Source organism: Calypte anna, chromosome 1 (genome assembly GCF_003957555.1).
Source record: "Calypte anna isolate BGI_N300 chromosome 1, bCalAnn1_v1.p, whole genome shotgun sequence".
In the NCBI taxonomy this organism is placed as follows: Eukaryota; Metazoa; Chordata; class Aves; order Apodiformes; family Trochilidae; genus Calypte; species Calypte anna.
The window spans coordinates 89,870,966-89,891,674 of NC_044244.1; the positions used below are offsets into that span (position 1 = coordinate 89,870,966).

Here is a 20,709-nt window from a genome sequence, read left to right on the forward strand (position 1 = left end):
CCAAGAAACTGGATCCATTACTTGTTGCTCATGTACAAAAGTGAACAGTTCCTTGTAAATCATTATGCTTAGGTATTAGGTGCTGAATATGTTAAGAGCTACTGGCTAAAAAGTGGACGACTAGTTTACCCTTATTATAAGCTAGCATGGAAAAGTACCAGGCTAGTCTGGAGGAATCATAAAGCCACAGCATGCATTGGGATTGAACGGTGGCCTGGTATTAGTTAACTGGCAGGCAGGTCAGCATCCCATCTGGCTTAAGTTAGTGTTGCTCCACTGACCCGAGTGGGGCTGCAGCAATGTGCAGCACCTGAAGACACAGTCCTGTGTAAAGAGGATGGAAATCTTCAATGAAATGACTCCAGCAGCAGTTAGTGTGTGGCATGCTGTGCTCACAGCCCCGCATCCTGCTCTGGGACGGGCGGTGTGCCCAGGAGCCGCTGGGGAGGGCTGCTCCCCAGGGGCTGGTGGGGCAAGGATACAGCAAGGACACAGCCCCACAGCTCCTGCACAAGGGGAGTGGGACAGGGACAGTGGCAGCAGCTGAGGACAGCGATGACCCAGCTGTCAGCATCTTTACACAACTCTTTTCCCAGGGCTGGCACTCACATAGGGCTGGTCGTGCGCTGGCAGACAGACTCCTCAGTGCAGAGAGGAGACTGTAAGGGCTTATTGAGGTTTTTGGGGCTGAGAGTGGATACTAATGATGACAATCTAAATCTTCACAAATGAAGATGAAATTCCTCCAGGATGCTTGTTTTTTGCTTTTTGCTTTTTTTTTTTTTTTTTTTTTTTTTTTTTTTTTTTCTTTTTTTTTTTTTAATCTATATGATCAGCTGTTTCATCATGTGAAACATGGAATGGTAATGAGAAGCCTCTAGCAGCTACTGGTGCAGATTGTTTCAGCACCTTCTGAGAGGCAACCACTCCCTTCCCCCCCTTACCAGAAAGTTAAACACCAGGATTCTTTGCAGAAAAATCAAGGTTGAGTAGTGGGTTTGTAGCCCACTACTGTTGTCACTTCATCGTGATTATGTTGGATGCCCTGAATTGCAAGAAAGCTTGTGAAAAATTTGCCATTATCTGTTCCTGCTATTACGCCTTGCTGAGCATTCATAGCAACATTTTTTGTTCTGCTCTACCTGATCTCCCTATGTATTGATTAATTTCCTTGGAAATGTAAACACAATTAGCACATTTTCAGTGTGTGGTTCTGTTCAAGTTTCCCTACTGGGACTGCTTAGAACAACTGCCAAGAACTTTTTTTTAACTAGGCTTAAAATGTTAATTGATTGCTAACATCATTAAATTTAGTGATGAGTAATTTAGTGAAGAGGTCTTTTTTTCCTTGCCCTTAGAGTAACCAACAAATAAAACTTCCCAGATTCTTGGAGCTCACAAGTTTGTATTTCATCATTACTAATGACATAAAGCAGTTTCCAGCATTTGAAATCACTTTTGCCTTCCAAAAATCTTCTTGACAAAAGTAAATTAAAATGTTTGGCAGGGTAAAGCAAACATAAAACACACTCACTTAAATACACAGAGATGGATCCAACACATGGAGGACATAATACACAGAGTAACACAGGGCTTGAACATGCTTAAATAAAATGGTGTAACAAGCTGCAGTTAACACACCTGGGCTGAACCTCCAGCCCAGACCACCCCTCGGCACTGCTTTGCTACCACCCTGCGTGATCAGCAAGGCTGCAAGCAGTAGTTTAATTTTCCAGCCTGCTCTTGTCGGTTTCACCACAGCTTTCTCTGCTGCCAGAAGGCTGATGCCTGCTCTCCCTGGGCTGTTGGTAAGGATGATAAAACACACACGTGATGGCAAGCCCAGTGACTAGAAAGAAGAGATACTGATGAAAGCTGTACATGAATACAATAATTCAGTAAGCATTTAAAGAGAAAATCAGGGCAAGATTTCTGCTAGCAGTGTTTCCTACTCCAGATTTTGCTGCTCAAACGTTGCTGCTCCTGCACTGTTTGCAGGAGGATTCATGCTGAGGCTCCCTTGCCTGGCACCTCCTGAGGACTCAGCTCACAGGGAAGCCAGCATGGATTGCTCCAGAATTCTCCTGGTGGTCCGAGGTGGTTCGGGCAGCTGGAGCTGGGTTTGCCCATCATTGCCATTGGTGTTCCAGCAGTGCTGAGTCCACACAGCAGAGTGGGGTGAGGCAGCACTGTGGGGATGCATGGAAAGGGCTCAGTACCACAGGAGGGGGAAGAGCTTGTCCTGACCTGAGGGAGACTTAGGTGAGAATAAAGTGTACCTCAGGGAGAAAAAGGCAAAGGCTGCCCTTTTAAAACCTTGCTCAATGCCCTGAGCTTCTTGTTCCTCCTAATGTGAATTGCCCATGCATAAATGAGAATGACTTCCCTGGATTCCAGAAGCTTCCTGTCTATAGCACAGCTTTGCCTCTTGGGCAGTTTGCTTGTGCGCTGTGCAAGCTTCATCTGAAAACAGGAACCCAAACTTACCAGGTATGGAGTTGCTTGTGAAATTTTTTTTTTATGCCTGCAAAGCACTGTCAGCATATTTCTGTTTTGAACTGATAACTTTTTCTAATCCCTTATTGTTTTATGACAGCTGAAATTACCTGACTGTATGCCAATACATATGAACTACTAAATGGTTCTTAATGTCTTATTTTATGGTCCATCCTCTGCTTTGAAATAAACTGCCTACTAAGCATAATCAGTTTCCTTGTATTTGTGATGTATGTGGATTTTGAGAAAGGGAAGTGGGCATGGAAGGAAATTCAGAAATTGCATAGAGAAAAATGTTGAGGTTAGGTTTTCATCTTTATATAACACATGCAGCAATAAACACACTGACATTTCCTTCCTCTCCTGTCTGGGTTTATCTGGGCTTGTCTGCACATCACTCTAGTTCAGCTGGTTTATACCGGGCTCCATGTACCCTTTGGGAGAGGGATTTAAAAACAAAACAAAACAAAAAAGAAAACAATTCTGATGATACTAAACAACTACAAGCAGGGAAGCTCTGGCTAGAAAGCCCACAGCAGCCCATGGGCTGGAAGCACAGGCTTCCTGCTCTCCAAAGTTTTCACTTAGAGGATTAAAATAAGGGGTTGAGATACATAGACATGGCCTTCATCCTTCCTCCTCATCTCTCCTGCCACGTCTGTCTGTCCTCTCCTTCTTCCCCTTGCTCCTGCTTCTTGGGTTTTTGTGAGGTTGGGGATTTTATCCCCATCTTGGTTTCATGTTTTTGGAAGGTTTAATTAACACGCCTGTGCAGCTGTTTGAGCCATTTAAAAACGAAAAAAAGGTTTCCCTACGCTTTCAGGGAAGCAGCTGAACTTGTGCCTCAGAGGCTCCCCGGGCTGTTTCAGCCCTGAGGAAGGGTCGGGGCAGGACCTGCTCCCCAGGCAGCCGGGTCCCCGCTGTGCTTTTCTGACGTTCTCCCCGTTTTAAAGCCGCAGCACTCTTCCAAAAACTGTTTTTCGCTTTCGGGGTAGAGGCCGCATCGGTGAGGAATGATAAATACAACACGGGAAAAAAATACTAAGAACGAAAATTACTCGCACCTCCCCGTCGGGGAATCGAACCCCGGTCTCCCGCGTGACAGGCGGGGATACTTACCACTATACTAACGAGGAGCTGTACACGAGGACCGTCCCGAGAAGCCCTGAAATCATTTCTCCCGGCTCACGGCCCGGCGGTGGGCAGACCCTGGATCATGGTGACCAATCACGCTTGGCGGTGTGGCACGCACCACCTCCTCCCGCAATGCCCCACGGGGGTTGTAGTTCTGCACAAGCGCTGCTCTCCCGCTTCCCGCAAAAGGCGGAACTACGACTCCCAAAGGCCACCGCGCGGGCCCCCTCGCCTCTCCACTCCCCCTCCTTCCCCCCGCGGTGGGCGGGGCAGCTCCCGAGGTGCCGGGGACCGCGCGGCAGCTCGTGGGCAGCTCTCGAGCAGCTCGCGGGCCATGGCGGCGGCGGCGGACCCGAGCTCCTTCGCCTCGCCCTCGCGCTGCCTCACGCGGCACCTCTACCTACGATGCCGCGTGGACTTCGCCGCGCGGGCGCTGCGGGGCACGGCGGCCTTCACTGCGCGCGCCGAGTGCGAGGCGCTGCGTTGCCTGGTAACGGGCGGGGAGGGGGGGTGGGAAGGGGACCCCCGGCGGCGCTGCCCGCAGCCTCCCAGGGGTCCCCCCAGTATCCCCGAGAGAGGGGCGGGGCGGGTGGGGATTGTGAGGGGACCCTCACCCCTCGCCCTTTCCGTCTTCTCTCACCACCCTGGCGTCGCCTACCCTCAGCTGTCTCCCCCGTTCTTCTACTCCGTTCCTCCCGATTCTTCCCCCTCTCCTTTCTCCTCTCCTTCTTTCTCTTCGTTTTCCTTCACTCCTTCCCTTCACTCCTTCCCTTCACTCCTTCCCTTCACTCCTTCCCTTCACTCCTTCCCTTCACTCCTTCCCTTCACTCCTTCCCTTCACTCCTTCCCTTCACTCCTTCCCTTCACTCCTTCCCTTCACTCCTTCCCTTCACTCCTTCCCTTCACTCCTTCCCTTCACTCCTTCCCTTCACTCCTTCCCTTCACCCCTTCCCTTCACCCCTTCCCTTCCCCCTTCCCTTCCCTTCCCTTCCCTTCCCTTCCCTTCCCTTCCCTTCCCTTCCCTTCCCTCCTTCCCTCCTTCCCTCCTTCCCTCCTTCCCTCCTTCCCTCCTTCCCTCCTTCCCTCCTTCCCTCCTTCCCTCCTTCCCTCCTTCCCTCCTTCCCTCCTTCCCTCCTTCCCTCCTTCCCTCCTTCCCTCCTTCCCTCCTTCCCTCCTTCCCTCCTTCCCTTCCCCGGGCTGCTGCTCTCCCTGGGGCGGGCAGCTCGGTGTTGCCGCTGGGCAGCCCCGGTTTCCCGCTTGTCACACGGTGTGCAAGGGAAGGGGAGAAATGCGTCTTGGATAGCGAGGAGCCCTTTGCCGAAAAGATGGGAAAAAAAAGCCACAACCTTTTCAGCTTTAATCTGTGTTCAAAGGGAAGTTTTGGTTTTGTGGGATTTTTCTGCTAGCTCCATAAAGTCCTTTTGTGAATGGTGCTTTTTTGCTTTTTTTTTTTTAATAAATGCATCTTTTGTAATAGTGAAACCCAAATACTCATGATGCCTTCTGGGATGCTATGTTATTTAAGTAACCTTCTGTTGCATGGCAGTCCTGATTCATAGTATCCAGTTCCAGGTTGGAAGCCTTGGCAGGGTTTCTTCTATCACTCTCTTACTTCTTAGAAGTCCTATGACTGTCTTTTACCTTTGTAGTTTTACATCATGAACTCTTGTTTCCCCTTTGATGATCAGAAGCTAGTTTTCTCCCCTGCCATATTAAAATTCTAGTCCCCAGAAGTCAGCATAGTTACTCCATTTTCTGATCTTTATTAGTAAGGATAAATACTTTTTTCTTCAAATAAACTTGCCTTTAAGATTTCATGAGTGTTATTCTAAATAATTAACAACTATTTAATATTTGCTTCATTACAGGTTTTGGATACAAAAGACTTACAGGTATTTAAAGTGACTGTAAATGGACAAGATGCAAAATTTGCTTTTGGAGAAAAGCACAGTTTCAAGGGGACCCCTCTGGAAATCACCTTCCCTTTTGAACTGAGAAGGTACACGATTTTGCTTGTTACTCTTGGCCTTTTCCAAAATGCACTGTATAAGCTGCTTGTCTCTCCTGTAGGGTTGTTATGTCAGGCTTGCAAATGGACTTGGATATGAGGATGGCTTTTTTATTTGCTATATGATCTTGTACATGGGCTTCATATTGGGCTATCATTTGACCGCCAAAACTTTCAGAGTCTTAATATCTTTTTTTGGGTCTTATATCATGTACAAAATGACTTCTCAAAGTAAGTAGAAAAGTGATGTGCAGGTTGCCACAGTTTTTCCAGTGCTTCTCATAATTAATATTCTTTCAGCTTCAACTACCTGAATTTTACCAGAATTGCCACAGTAAGGCCCATATGGAGTTACAGCCCCTGTTTTCCTTTCTTAAATACTGATAAAAAAGAGCTGATGAAACATTGCTGTAGAGCTGTAGGTCACCACTTGGATGAGATAGAAAAACACATTTCCAAATAGTAAATGTCTCCCAAGTTCTTAAAAAAATGAAACTTCTTTTTGTAAGAAGTTCCTTATCATGGAAAATGAACTAACCAGCTACCTCTTAGGTTGCATGAATTAAAAAGTTGTTGCTAAATTACAGTACATTTTTTATCAGTTTGCTTTGTATCTTGGAAACCCGTGGTATTGTCGTGTGCCAAAGCTGAAAGCTGTCGTTCTATGTAGAGGTCCTCTTTTTTTTTTTAATAAGATTATATACTATGTTGCTTCTTACTGTTTTCTTTTCAAAACTGGTTACTACCTCTACAGACACCCCGCTGGTTTCCATTTGTTGTTGTTTTTTTTCTGCTCTGAATTGGTGCAATGTAGAAACAGACATAATCCAGAAGAGAAAGGAATATCATACTGAGGAATCACTTATGATCTGATATCAAACGGAACAAGTGAAGTACCTGAACCAGCAGGCCACATCAGAAACATAAGCCTGTTTCTTTTGTTTGACTTTTAAGCTTTTTTATTATTTTCTTTTTTTTTATTGCTAGATTTCCTTGTAAGAAAAAAAAGGGAGTTATGATTTGTGATCGTAAGAATGCATAATCTTTTGTGAGGTGTATTTCACTATGTAAATATCAATAAAAGTGTGATAGGAAAGAGTAAGAGTTATGTTTGGAAGTGTTCAGTAAGCAGCGTGCCTTATGATGATACAAATTATTCTTTCTTCTTGTCAAATATGTACTTTGGAATACCATTTAGAAACCAGATATGTATATCTGGTCATCTTATCTAGCGGCCAACTTCTGTGATTAGCTGAAGTTTGTTCTGCTTTGTGGTTGGATTGGTAATTTCAGAGAGCTGCATGTGTAACCTGGAACTTGCAGATAACAGAAGCAAGTACTTCTGTGTTCTTTTGGTGCCAGTGATGGGTTTGATACAGTTTTTGAGTATGAATGTGTCAAGTGTGTTTGTGTGTCCTCTTGTTAGCAAGCTTGTATCTGTCTTGCATAGAGCTGGTTTTACTTTATACCAGTTCTGATATCTTGAATAAAATCTGTTGAGTAGTTTTAATTTTTCTTGTTAACCCTACTTTTAATAGGATTTTCTAGTAATTACTATTTTCAATGTATTTTTTCTGCTTACAGATGATACTTACAGAACATACATAAAATCAGATTAATTTTTTTATTTACAAAATACAAAACTAAATGTATGTGGCTAATTCAAATAGTTTAAAGTCCATGTTCTCCTTGAAGAGAGAAGAAAAGTTTCTCATTAGTAAAAACAAAACTAGAATTGTCTTGGGACATTAAAATTTAAACAAACCAGCTTAATTTTACTGTCATAATACAAAGGCAAGAATTTTTAATGTTGCTACTTGTTTATTTTTAATGCTTTTGAGACAGTACTGCAGGCCTGCTTTCCGTAAGTCTTTGTAGAAGAACTTCTGTAGTGATCAGGAGTAGCATCAAAACAGGCTGACTCTGTTCTTTGTTACTCAGGGGACAAGAAGCAATTGTTGAAATCTCTTTTGAAAGCTCTCCAAAGTCTTCAGCTCTTCAGTGGTTTTCTCCAGAGCAAACTTCTGGAAAGGAACACCCATTTCTCTTCAGCCAGTGTCAGGTTGAGTGGATAATAATTTTTTTTTTAACTTCTGTTTACATACCACTGTAATTCCTCTTAGTTTCCAAAGAACTGAAGAGGAAGGCAAACAGGCAAAAGTACATTAGCCCATAACTTCTAATTGTATGTGTCAAAGGTCCTAAAATAAAACACTTAGTAAGTCAGAATACTGCTGAGACTAATATATGTTTGCTGCTAATTCCAGGACTGCTTTACCCTTTCCAGTATTCTCAGCAAAGAACATGCAGACCTTTGCAAGCAATATATGTGGCTATTGATCTGTCTTGCCTACCATTATTTCTTTTAGAAAATCTTTAACTATGAAAAGTACTACAAGCAATAGGAAGTAGTGGCTTGTAGATAATGAATTCTGTGTAGGGCCTGTATGGATTACCAATAGAATGTATTAGTTTGATTTATTTCTAGTCCTCTGCATTAAAAGATTGTTATGGTTTTGCTTTTTTCTATTTTTTTCCGTTCCTCTCCAGGCTACCCACTGCAGAGCCATCCTTCCATGCCAAGACACACCTGCTGTGAAGCTAACATACTATGCAGAGGTAGATGAACCTAAGTCTTGTGTGACTAAATAAAGAGAACAACCAAAATGGGTGAAATTTTTTTTGTACTTGCTGGCATGTGGCCTAAAATAAAAAGAGAGAATATAGACTTTTAGCTTAATGTAAAACTCCAAACCTGCTTATCTTCCATGTGGTACTTCTTCAGCTTTACCATTTTCTTTTATAGATCTCATCTTGTTTGCATTCATATGTATCTTTATTTCCAAAAGAAAGAAAGCAAAAAAAAGTGGTATAGTGGGAAAGAAGTACATTCTTAAATAGGGAAAGCTGACAGTAACACAACAAAGAGTACTGTAAAGTAAAAATACTTGAAATGACACTCACATATATATATAAAGCATTAAGTAATATGCTCAGGGACATAGTTGGGAGATCTTTGCATTCCTGGCATAAGTAGTCCAAGTGTTTTAAGGAAGCAGAAATCAAGATGTCCAAAGTGGCAGTACAGTTTGTAGTCTGAATCATAGTGAAACTTTCAACTTCTGGTAGTCCTTTTGGCTAATTGAATGTTGCCAGCCTTTAAGACAGACTTTTTTATATGCCTTGCATTCTACTTCAGGTGGAGGACTTAAAAACAAGCAAGACAAGAGGGCATGGTCTTAAGTTGTGCCAGGGGAGGTTTAGGTTGGACATTAGAAAGAATTTCTTTATGGAGGGGGTGATCAGGCACAGGAATGGGCTGCCCAGGGAAGTAGTGGATTCTCCATCCCTGGAGATATTTAAAAAGAGACTGGATGTGGCACTCAGTGCCATGGTCTGGTAACTGCAGCAGTAGTGGATCAAGGGTTGGACTTGATGATCTCTGGAGGTCCTTTCCAACCCAGCCAATTCTATGATTCTATGAATCTGGGCTACTCTTTTAGCTGTTGCTGCTTCTGGTATATTCTATAATCTTGTGTGCCAACTGAGTTCCTCACAGTTGCATAATCTTCTTTCAGATATCTGTTCCTAAAGAGCTGGTGGCTCTTATGAGTGCTACTCGTGATGGAGAGGTGCCTGACCCAGAGGACAGCAGTCGGAAGATTTACCGTTTCAGCCAGAATGTAAGTACTACAGGCTGGTAAGAAGATGCCTGAGGTCTTATTCCTAACTCATGCAGTTCACAATCACTTCAGACAGGCTTTTGATAGCATTGATGAATCACAGAATCATTTAGGTTGGAAAAGACTGTTAAGATCATTGAGTCCGACTGTTAACTCGAAACTGCCAAGGCTACCACTAAACCAAGTCCCTAATTGTCACATCTTTTAAATGCCTCCAGGAATGGTGATTCAGCTGCTTCCCAGGGCAACCTGTTCCAATGCCTGGTAATGCTTCAGTGAAGAAATTCTTCCTAACATCCAATTTAAACCTCCCCTCCCCAAACTTAGCTGGTTGTTTTCTCGTGTCCTATCACTTGCTACTTCGTAGAAGACACCAACACCCACCTCTCTACAACCTCCTTTAGGTAGTTGTAGAAGTCTCCCTTCAGCCTCCTCCAGGTTAACAGCATTAGTTTCCTCATCTGCTTCTTGTAAGACTTGTGTTCTAGACCCTGCACCAGCTTTGTTGCTCTTTCTTGGACACACTCCAGTACCTCAGTGCCCTTGAGGGGCTCAAAACTGAACACAGTATAAAAGGTGTAGTCTCATCACCACTGAGCACAGGAGGACAATCGCCTCCCTAGTCCTGCTGGCCATGCTGTTTCTTTTACAAGCCAGGGTGCTATTTGCCTTCTTGGCAACATGGTCACAGAGTGAGCTCATATTCAGCCAGCAGTTGATCTACACTTGTAGGTCCTTTTCTGTCTGGCAGCTTTCCAACCACATCCACAAACTTGCAGCGTTGCTTGGAGCTGCTGTGACCCAAATGCAGGACCTGACACTTGGCCTTGTTGAATCTCATACAGCTGGCTTCAGCCTATCAATCCAGCCTCTCCTGATCCCTCTGCAGAGAACTCTTACCCTCACGCAGATCAACAGTCCCACCAAACCCAGTGCTGTCTGCAGCCTTAATAAGAGTGCACGTGATCACCGTGCCCAAATCATTGATAAAGATCTTAAAACCGGGCTGGCCCCAACACTGAGCCTTGGGGAACACCACTTGTGACCAACCACCAACTGGGTTTAACTTCCTCCACTGCAGCTCAGTCACCTGACTGACAGTGGTTCTTTGCCACTGTAAAAATAGTGTATTATAGATCTCTGACTTTGGAAGATCAGTGGGTGCTGCTGATGTTTGCTTGTCATTTTGGCATTCCCGGAAAACCCTGCTGAGTTTTGAAAATGGTCAGTATACTTAAAACAGGCAAAACACTTTATCTTCACTGACTCTTGGGAAATAATATGCAGACTTGAGTAATATGGGAATGAGTTTTAAAACACGGATCCTACAAATTTTCAGCTTACCAAGATCTTATCAGTGAAGTTGAGCATTGGAACCAATTTTTAACTTGACAATAGAGATTTTTTTTTTTTTTTCAAGGTGAAAACTTTGGCTTTTATGAAAAGTGTCTCCAGGTAATTAAAGATTGACATTGTCAGGATTTATTAAGTGGTGTAGTAGTTTGATGATTCCACTTCTCCAGAAGTAGTAATCTCAATTTACCCTCCTGGCTTTTCTTGTTCTCACAGCATTTTGGGTTACAGTTGTGGTGTTCATGGGGTCTCTTGGTGAGCTTAGTTAATTTTGTTGAACAGGCAGCTGAAAGGAAAAAAATAATGCCTCTAACATAACATAGGGCAGGAAACTATGGGGGGAATCTACTTCTTTGGTTATATTTATTTTTCTTGGACTGAGTCAGTGGTGGTCATAACTCCGTATTACAAATGCTTTTTTTACTCTTCCTCTCCATTAGGTTCCCATACCTTGCTACTTGATTGCTTTAGTGGTTGGAGCTTTAGAAAGCAGGTGAGTGAAAGTATAAATAATAATAATCATAATAAATCTTCGGAGTTCTCTCTTTTTTGTTTCACAGTCACATATCTAGTTATAAAAGGTCCTAAAGGTTCAGTGAACCTGGTTGTTTGTATCAGACTCGTATATCTGCGTAGGGATATGTTAATCCAGCCCATAATAATGCTTTTACATTAGGACTTCACAGGATTTTTAAATATGTAAATGTGTTTCCTATTTCTTTGTTCTGAGCAGTGAATGTATGTGGTTTGCTTGTTTTCTGAAGTTTTTTCTAGTGTTAGTTTTCTGTAGCATTATTTCCAGTTCATGTTATCTCAGTGTCATTATTACTTTCAACAGAAAGATTGGCCCAAGGACATTGGTGTGGGCTGAAAAGGAGCTAGTGGATAAATCAGCCTATGAATTTGCTGAGGTGAGTAATTAACAAAAAGTGTTTTGTAAACTTTTGTAACACTAATGGTTGTAAACTAACTGCGTCTGGAAAAGGAACAGACTGTAGTTCAGTGTTTCGTTCATCCATAGCCCTCCTTTCTGTGCCTCTCACCCCCAAAAATGCTGTTCTTGTATCAGAACACAGAACTACTACTTAATAACAATACCAGTACAGACCTGTACTCATTTTGCATGTGGGACATGACAAGGTGAAAGAGAATAAAGTGTGGGATCAGTAGCTTATTACTTGTTCAGTTTTTGTAGTCAGAAGTCATGTTAGAAACTAATGTGAATTCTTGTTTCAGGCTGAAGCTATGCTGAAAACAGCAGAAGATTTAGCAGGACCCTATGTGTGGGGGCAGTATGATTTGTTAGTCCTTCCACCTTCTTTCCCTTATGGTGGTATGGAGAACCCTTGTCTCACTTTCGTAACTCCAACACTATTGGTAAGTGTAACACTGATAAAAGTCAGCTTTTCCTTAGGGCTTGCTTATACATCAAATGATGGATATTAATCCATAAATTTTATTAGTCCTCCCCCTAGAAAAATACCTGTAAACATTCCTGCCTCCTTTGGAGTTAGGAATGGTACATGAAACTACATTAAGTGATATATTTTAAGATTTACTTGAACTGATGAACTGACAACTGTTTGGTTTTTTTCAGGCAGGTGATCGATCTCTGTCAAACGTAAGTGCAAAATAAATTCAATTTTTCAAGTAGAGCACAACTTGATGTTGTTTCTTCCTTTGTGACAGATATCTGAAGACGTTTCTATTTCATGGGGGGAACTAAAGGTTAACACAGTAACTCAAAGTCTTAAGTGAGTTTTAGTTCTAAATAAACTGTAGAAAACTGGAGACATATTTGTTTTGTATAAAAAACAAATGAAAACAACACAGATGCCCACGTGCATAGAGGAGTGACTGAAGTTAGCTGCTCAGTAGCTGTTCTCCTGTCCTGTCTATAGCTAAGTTTAAAAAGGGAACTGATATCATAGAAATTGTTTGCAGGAGCTTCTTCCTCTGGATACCTGTCTGTGCACTAGAACTAACTCTGTGTGCAGTTTTTCTTTAAAGTAAAAATCATCACTGCAATTTGAGTGAATTCTTCTTTTTTCCAGAGAGTTGCGTACTCTGGGTGCTGTTTTCTCTCACATGGCTTTCTACTGATGTACTACTTAGAAATAAGTTACTATCCCAATAACACTGATATATCTGACATGGGCAGTTTTTAACTTACCCCGAATCATTGTTCTCTAGAAGTGACTGTTTTCTTCCCATTTCATATTTTAGAACATCTCAGCACTGCATCAGTTGCTTAGGTGAGAAAGCAATCCTAGTCTATTACTTGACATGAAATCCAGTATTCTGAAATGTGATGTCATTGACAGGTACCTGCACTGTGCTACTAGAGATATTGGTTTTTGTTAATCATTGTGGACATTCAAAATTACTTCTGGAGAAGACTCAGTAGGATAGTGTTAGTCCTCTAAATAAAATATATATGGATAAGGTTACAGGGCTGTGAATGCTTAGTAGTATTTGGGAGTGTAGTGAAATAAATGAGATCCAAAGAAAATTTTTTTCTGTTGAGATTTGATGTTCATTTTCCAGAGGAGTTGAAATGATAACTCTGTCATTATTTTCTTTGTTTTAGGTTATTGCTCATGAAATATCTCACAGCTGGACAGGAAACTTGGTAACAAACAAAACATGGGAGCATTTTTGGTAGGTGTGATGTTCAGTGCAATGCAAATGATAATTTGAAATGCATCTGGAAAGAGACCAAGGAAACAAATTTTGCCACCCTGCCAGTACTGACTTAATTGATTTATTTCCAGGCTGAATGAGGGCCATACTGTGTACCTGGAACGCAGGATTGGTGGCAGGTTGTTTGGTGAGCAGTTCAGGCACTTCCAAGCCCTTGGAGGTTGGAGGGAGTTGCAGAATACGGTAAATATTTTTAAAGCTGTTATAACTTTATGTTTAAGCATATATGTAAGTAAAACAAAGCTGATTGCATGTGTTTCTCACAAGTAAGACTTGTCTACTCTGCTTTCCTAGCAGAGGATGAACAACTTTGATTCCAGTGCATAGGACCTCTTTCCAAGGCAACATCTTAACGTACTCAGATTAGATAAAGCTTTTGGAACTGTTTTAAGATGCTCAGTAAGGCTGAACAGGCTCTCTTGGTTGTTCTGGGCATGGCTAAATTGCAATGTTGCCTGTTAGCATACTGGTAAGCAGCTGAAAGCTAGTCAGAATTACCTGCAAGCATGATGACTGGAATTTCCAGTGCATCATGCAAGTAACTGATTTCTTTTCCTGTGTACTGGTTAATAATTGAGCATATTCCTAATTTGTTACTGTATAGGAGGGTTGGCCATTTTTGTGTTTAGGTAGCATAGTTAAACCAGTTTTCAGATTTCCAGCCAGTGATGTTTCCAGCCCTCCTTCAGTTTCATGATGCAGTTTACCTGATTCATTATGAATATTTCCTCATTGTATTTTATACCTTATAGCACCCATTGAAGTCAAGTAGTTTACATAGTTTTTTAGTAAGGAATAAATACAGTTTCTGAGGTGCTCATGATTATTACACATGTGACAGTAATCTGCTGCTTTTTAATCAGCTGCCTAGATGTGACGTAGCTGGACAAGCAGGGTCATTCATTCTAACATCTTTCTGTTTGATATGTGATCAGACACTGATAAAACAGAATGAGAAAAAAAATTTAGGAAATTTTATTTTGTGCAGGTTCAGAACTTCAGGGAAAAAAATGAGAATGCTTTGAGAGGAGGCCATCTTAATTTTGGGTAGATTATACTTTTATGAATAGGATTACTAGTGATTTGCAAGATAGCTAGTTTTCCCAGATGAGTATATTTTCTTGTCTCTTTGTCACAGATAAATACTCTTGGAGATAAAAATCCTATAACAAACCTCATCCCTAATCTGAGTGAAGTAGATCCTGATGTTGCTTATTCGTCTGTTCCATATGAGAAGGGTTTTGCTTTGCTTTTTTACCTTGAACAGCTTCTTGGAGGACCAGGTGAGTGTTAGACTTTATATATTATTGTTTCCTGGTTTTATTTCAAACACTGAAACTGTGTTTTTTAACTGGTAGATATCTTCATTGGCTTCTTGAAGGCTTATATTCAGCAGTTTGCTTATAGGAGCATAGTAACTGAGGACTGGAAGAGGTTCTTGTACTCCTACTTCAAGGATAAGGTAGGGTAGGATTTAAGACTAATTGCTTGAAACATTTTATTATGTGAAAACATGGCAAGCTCAGGAATTATTGTCTTTAAGGACCAGTTCTTCATATTCTTTTTTTGTCTGAATATCTTAACATGATGTAGCCTCGCATCTTACATAGAAGGATTTGCATTTTGTGCTTTTTTGTTTTCTAGAAGGGGATTTTGTTTTGAAGTCATCAGTATAGAATGTCCAAGTTAATTGGAAGTATGTTAAAAAAAATTATTGAGACCGGCTCTCTCTTTTCTCTAAAAATAACATTTAAAACTTGTGTTGCTTTTTAGGTAGATGTTCTTGATAAAGTTGATTGGAACTCATGGTTTCATGCTCCAGGAATGCCACCAGCGAAGCCTATGTAAGATGTGTTCCTTTATAGTTCAACTTTTTCTTTTCCACATTGCTCAGAAGCAGTCTGTAAACAGGACAAAAAGTCTTCCCCCCAATATTTTATTAGAAAATGTCCTAGTACTATGTAGAAATTGATATATGTATATATAGGAGAAAAAAATATTACTGTCAGTATTTTAAGTTTTTTACTCTAGTAGAAATTTATTTTGCTTCAAAAGTTGCAAGGGAAGATTCTTTTTTCTGACAGTTTGTTACAGTATTTTCAGCTATAAGCTATTATACATGTACTGGCATATATGCTCAGAAGTGTATGAGTGTATGGGATGAAGGGATAGTGTCACCTCTGCACAAAGTGCTTCTAACTAAAAGTGAAATACATTTTGTTATAAAAGATCTTTTGTAAATTTTGTTGCAATATTGAGTTGAAGCCTGCAATGAACAGTTGTGGAGCCAATCAAAAATAATTTCTAAGCATTCTTGTTAAAATATTACAGGAGTTTTTTGTGTTTCCTAAGCGTGATCCTTTGTTTTTTAATATTTGACAGGTATGATATGACACTGGCAAATGCTTGTGTTGCCTTGAGCCAAAGATGGATTAAAGTGAGTGGTTAAAGGAAGCTGAGGTTTCTCTATCTTGAAAAGCTAGTTTTCTTTGTTGAAAGTGAGCTGTTCTCTTTGGAAATCTGTCATTTGAGGAGAGAGAATATATCAGTGGCAATAGTATGGCTGACAGGGATTTTGCATTTTGTAGACTGGTGTTTCATCATAAATCTGTGGATTTGCTGTGACTTCTGCACATGAAGTGCAGTATTTATTTTAACAAGGCACATGCACACAGCCAGCCTTTGTATGTAGTGACCAAATAGAGAATACTTAAAAAACCTCTGGTATTATTGCTTTTTTAAAAACAAATCCCAAGGTATCTCTTAATTTCTGATTATATTGTAAGAGCAATAATTCCCCTGTGTCATACTGGACTGAGTATGCATTTCTCATCAAAACCTGGAATATGCAAATGAAAATAAGTAACTAATACCATACAATTATTTCATAAGCTTAACCATAAAACTCGTACAACTGATAGGCCATTCTGCATAACTTCCTTTTGTTTGCTTTGTGGCTTTTCACTGTACTTGGATGTGATCTTTAACTTTCTTGTTGTATTACTTTTTATAGAAAAAAAGTACTTTGTTTTTTTCACTTTTAGAGAGGGACAGTGGAGTTATAAAGATCAGTGTAGAGAAATCTAGTGAAAATTGGAATAAATAATACCAAATGTCTATGACTATAGCTTAAGCCCTTCTTCCACTTCTAGTAACATTCTGCACATACAAAAATTATTGAAGCCTTTCAGTGTTTAAAGGGGTGCTGTAACAAAGGTGAGGACAAACTTTTGGCAGGACCTGTTGCAATATGTCAAGAGGGGATGGTTTTAAGTTACAAGAGGGTAGATTTAGACTAGATATAAGAAGAAATTTTTTTACAATAAGGGTGGTGAAACACTGGCACAAGTTGCCCAGAGAGGTGGTAGATGCCCCATCCTTGCAAACATTCAAGGTCAGGTTGGATGGGGCTCTGAGCAACTGGGTCTAGTTGAAGATGTCCCTGCTCCCTGTGGGGGGATTGGAATAGATGGCTTTTAGAGGTCCCTTCCAGCCCAAATCATTCTATGATAAAACAGTGTCTTTTATGTGGAATGGCTCAGTACTAAGTGCTTATGTACACCTGATTGTGCTTTGAAAACACCTATTAAAAACTTAAGTAACCATTCTCTTCTAGGCAAAAGAGAGCAATTTGGGCTCATTCAGCTCAGCAGACCTGAAGGAAATGTCATCTCATCAGCTGATTGAGTTCCTGGCACTGTTGCTTCTGGAGGTAAATGCACGCCTGGGTTAACTTGATTCTGGTACACAAATCATAGACTCATAGAAAGTAGACATAGAAGTCAAAGTGTGTTTTGGAATTAAATGACCCATTTTTTGAGTTTGCTAAAATAGTCCTCTCTCACCACAAATAGTTATTAAAACCTTCTGCTTCCCTGATTATACCTGGCTCTTCAGATAATGAGCAATATATAGACTATTTTAGATTGAAGGGTAAAAATATAATTATAAGGGGCTGGAATTTGTATATGATGTCACGGCAAATAAGCTATAAATAAACCAGTGAAAATACTTTTAAGTGTTTCACAAGTATTGAATGTGGGGATTTGCTATCATGTATTGTTGCCCATTCCCTATTAGAAGGTGAAAGGAATACAAATACAAATACTTATCATGTTAAGCTTTTAGTTCCTTTGTATTATCAATCTTCTTGAATTGAAAAACCTGTTTGGTTTTGAAGTATGAGGCTTGAAATGTGCCTCTGGCTTATTCTGACTGCACAATTTCCTTTTTCAGGGTTCTCTTCCAGTGTCACATGTCAAACGAATGCAGCAAGTGTATAACTTCAATGCTATATACAACTCCGAAATAAGATTCAGGTTTGTTCTAGCATGGGCATTTTTTCTAATCTTAAGTGCTTTCATTAAACAAACTGTCCTCCCTCATAAGTGGTCTGAGGTATCCTGTTGTTTTTCTTTTGGGGTTTTTGTTGTTTATTGTTGCTGTGGGTTTTTTGTAAGTGCCTGTGCAAGTGTGCTTACCAGAGTGGTTTTCTGTTACTTATGAATTAGGTAAATATTGTCTTGTAGAAGAACTGGAAGTGAGCAGTGGTTCAGCTGTGCTTTATTTTCATCCAGCAAATGAACCTGATGGCCTGGTCATTTTTATTTTGGGATTTGTACTGGAGAATACAATAGTGAGCCTACCTGTGATTCAGATGTGCTTGAAAAGTCTTTACATTCTGGCAGCCACAGGTCTTCTGGACTTACCTAATCAGTTCTTCTGCTGCTGTGCCAGTGTTTTGGGGTTTTTTCAACACAGTGTGAAGGTTTTTTTATCACCTTCTACTGCTTGCTGTCACAAAGCTTTTGTCTCGGTAAAAAAAAAAAAACGAAGATAAAAAGTTATTATCAAAGGATGTTTCGAGCCAAGCAGGAAATGGTTCTTGCTAAATAGCTTGATTCTGTTGCCATCCTGATTTCTTCTGTTTTGTATTTACACATTGCATTTATGCATATCACTTGCTAGAAAAAGGTATTGTTGAAGACATAAGTCATCTTTACAAATACCTCGAAGTATTCCATATTTTGCTGCTTTTACGGACTTCGATGCATTTGCAATAGTGACAGTTATTCTTCCTTAGTAAAGAGTATATAGTTTTTACTTCTTGTAACAGGATCAGTTTCTTCTTATTTTTAAAGCAAAATAAGCACATGCCAATTGCTGGGAACATTTTGTTTGGGGTTTTTATTGTGGGTTGTTTGTTTTGTTGTTAATAATCACTTGGTCAGGTGTGACTGCCTCTCATTCTGAGTGATGCAACTGGTCCCTACTGTAATATAAAAGAAATACATAGGTATAGAAAATAATCAGACCATTCTGGAGAAACTTTGGGAAAAAAATCCTATTTATATATAAAAGACTACTTTTGTTATGTGCTAGTCAGGCACTAAATAGTTTGTATTGAGCTTAGCTAGAATCTCATTACCATGAGGACAGAGCTCTGTCAAGAGTGTTCATAGAATCATAGAATTGGCTGGGTTGAAAGGGACCTCATAGATCATCGAGTCCAACCCTTGAACCACCGTTGCTGCAAAATGAATAGCCACAGCAAATTAAAATAAAAATGTAATTTTTTTTTTCTTTTTCAGGTGGCTGCTCCTCTGCATAAAGTCTAAATGGGAGGAAGCTATTCCTCTGGCTCTAAAAATGGCAACAGATCAGGGCAGGATGAAGTTCACTCGACCCTTGTTCAGGTAAAAGTAGTCTCCAAATTGCAGGAGCTCATGCTGTTGGCATTTTTAGTATAATGGAATATTTAATACTTGTAGTTGTACATGTATTTATATTATGCTTCCAAATGTTATGACACAGAATTTTCTGTATACTGTGAACAAGCTTGTTTTCAGAATGGCTTTCCAGTTGCCGACTTTCTGTAGTAGGAGAAAATTGTCTCCCAGTATGCACCTTAATGCAAGGCTTTCAAGGGAAAAATAAAACCTTAAGAAAATCCTCATCATAATATTTTCATAGATTTCTGTAATGGTGTTTTTATTTTCTGCTCTACAGAGAACTTTACAATTTTGATAAGTCTCGAGATCTGGCTGTGAAGACATTTCTGGAGCATAGAGCCTCTATGCATCCTACCACCTCAATGCTTGTGGCCAAAGACTTGAAACTGGATCAGTGACAGATTTACTGATTTCTTTGAAATCTTCTGAAAGAAGACACTGGTTCCACAAACTGCTGGTATGCGTGCTTGATTATGCCCTAAAATGCTCTGCTGCTTTGGTACTCACTTTGCTTAAAATGAAATCAGGTTCAGTAATTTCTGTTTTGCACCTGCAAGTAAAAGAGCAAAATTGGTAAATCTCTGGAATGAGGAGCATGGTTTTTCACAAGCAATTTGTAGAACATGAACAGAAACTGTTCTGAGATATAGTAATTTGTCAGGTGTGAAATTCAAAACCATGGAAATTGAACTGTTGGATGGGATGGCTCTTTGTGCACAGCTTACTTTTTTGTACTAATGTAGCTAAAGCATCAAGTATCTGAAGACTAAAAAAATAAATCTTTTCACTGGCTACTTGTCTATGTGTTTTTCTGTACATGTCTATGTGTTTTGAAACAACGGTTTTGTTTATTTACTTTTCTTTGTTATGGGACATTTTTATTGTAAATCCAAGAGGATTATGAAGACCTAAATGGGTCACAGCATTCTTGTGTTGGAGCAGAATTTTCATCTAGTCCTATTTGTCATGGCCTTGTTAGTCATTTTCTCATGTGAATCACAATATGGGGGTTTTACTTTGTTACTCCTACTGAATCCTATGTGGTGCTCTAATAGTTGTCTTAAATACTTCAAATACTTCCTACTTCTTTCATTTATTGTTGTTTGGCCTGGATTTTTTTTGCTTGTTTGTTCATTCATTTGTTTTTTGTGAAAATGTGGGATTTTTACCAAATTTCAGATTTAGTATTTTGCTATGCTTTTAGTAACTTCTTTAAATTATTTCAATCCACTATATATCTTCTTTCACAGTTTAACACTGGCCCGGCAATTAAACCGAGTAAGAGACGCTCCCTATTAATCTCTCTCTCCTCCCTGATAAAGAAAGGAGAGAGAATAAGGGAAAGAGACTTATGGGTTGGAAACTAAACTACACAACTTTAATGAAACAGTAATGATACATAGGAAAAATTACTAAATATATACAAATATACAGGAAAATGGATACCACATTCCTCCCCCCTTTTCCCCCAATAACTCTCACGTCACCACCGAGGCTGCAGGGCAGCCCTGGGAAAGTCCAGGCTGGACTCCTGGAGTCAGCAGCAGTTGGGAACTGGAGGCAGGAACACACAGATATGGGCTGGCACGGATCAGGACCA

General features: G+C 40.4%; 1 protein-coding gene and 1 non-coding gene across 2 annotated transcripts; one reads left to right on the forward strand and one right to left on the reverse strand.

Moving 5' to 3' along the window:
• Positions 1-3,560: 3,560 nt before the first annotated feature.
• TRNAD-GUC lies at positions 3,561-3,632 on the reverse strand. The gene has a single exon. It is a non-coding gene; the product is annotated as a tRNA-Asp (tRNA).
• A 258-nt stretch (positions 3,633-3,890) lies between these two features.
• LTA4H (leukotriene A4 hydrolase) lies at positions 3,891-19,901 on the forward strand. The gene is made up of 19 exons (XM_030446231.1): positions 3,891-4,120; positions 5,499-5,629; positions 7,580-7,700; positions 8,189-8,257; positions 9,217-9,321; positions 11,115-11,167; positions 11,513-11,585; positions 11,911-12,051; positions 12,272-12,295; positions 13,265-13,335; positions 13,449-13,560; positions 14,516-14,660; positions 14,736-14,839; positions 15,151-15,221; positions 15,760-15,814; positions 16,994-17,089; positions 17,614-17,696; positions 18,969-19,073; positions 19,387-19,901. Exons 1-19 carry the CDS (start codon positions 3,965-3,967, stop codon positions 19,505-19,507), a joined length of 1,836 nt encoding a protein of 611 aa, XP_030302091.1. The 5' UTR covers positions 3,891-3,964; the 3' UTR covers positions 19,508-19,901.
• Positions 19,902-20,709: the final 808 nt, after the last annotated feature.

Coding starts and splice junctions, on each gene's coding strand:
- LTA4H (XM_030446231.1), top strand. CDS start 3,965: ATGGCGGCGGCGGCGGACCCGAGCTCCTTCGCCTCGCCCTCGCGCTGC. Junction 4,121..5,498: donor GCGAGGCGCTGCGTTGCCTG/GTAACGGGCGGG, acceptor GCTTCATTACAG/GTTTTGGATACAAAAGACTT. Junction 11,586..11,910: donor CAGCCTATGAATTTGCTGAG/GTGAGTAATTAA, acceptor TTCTTGTTTCAG/GCTGAAGCTATGCTGAAAAC.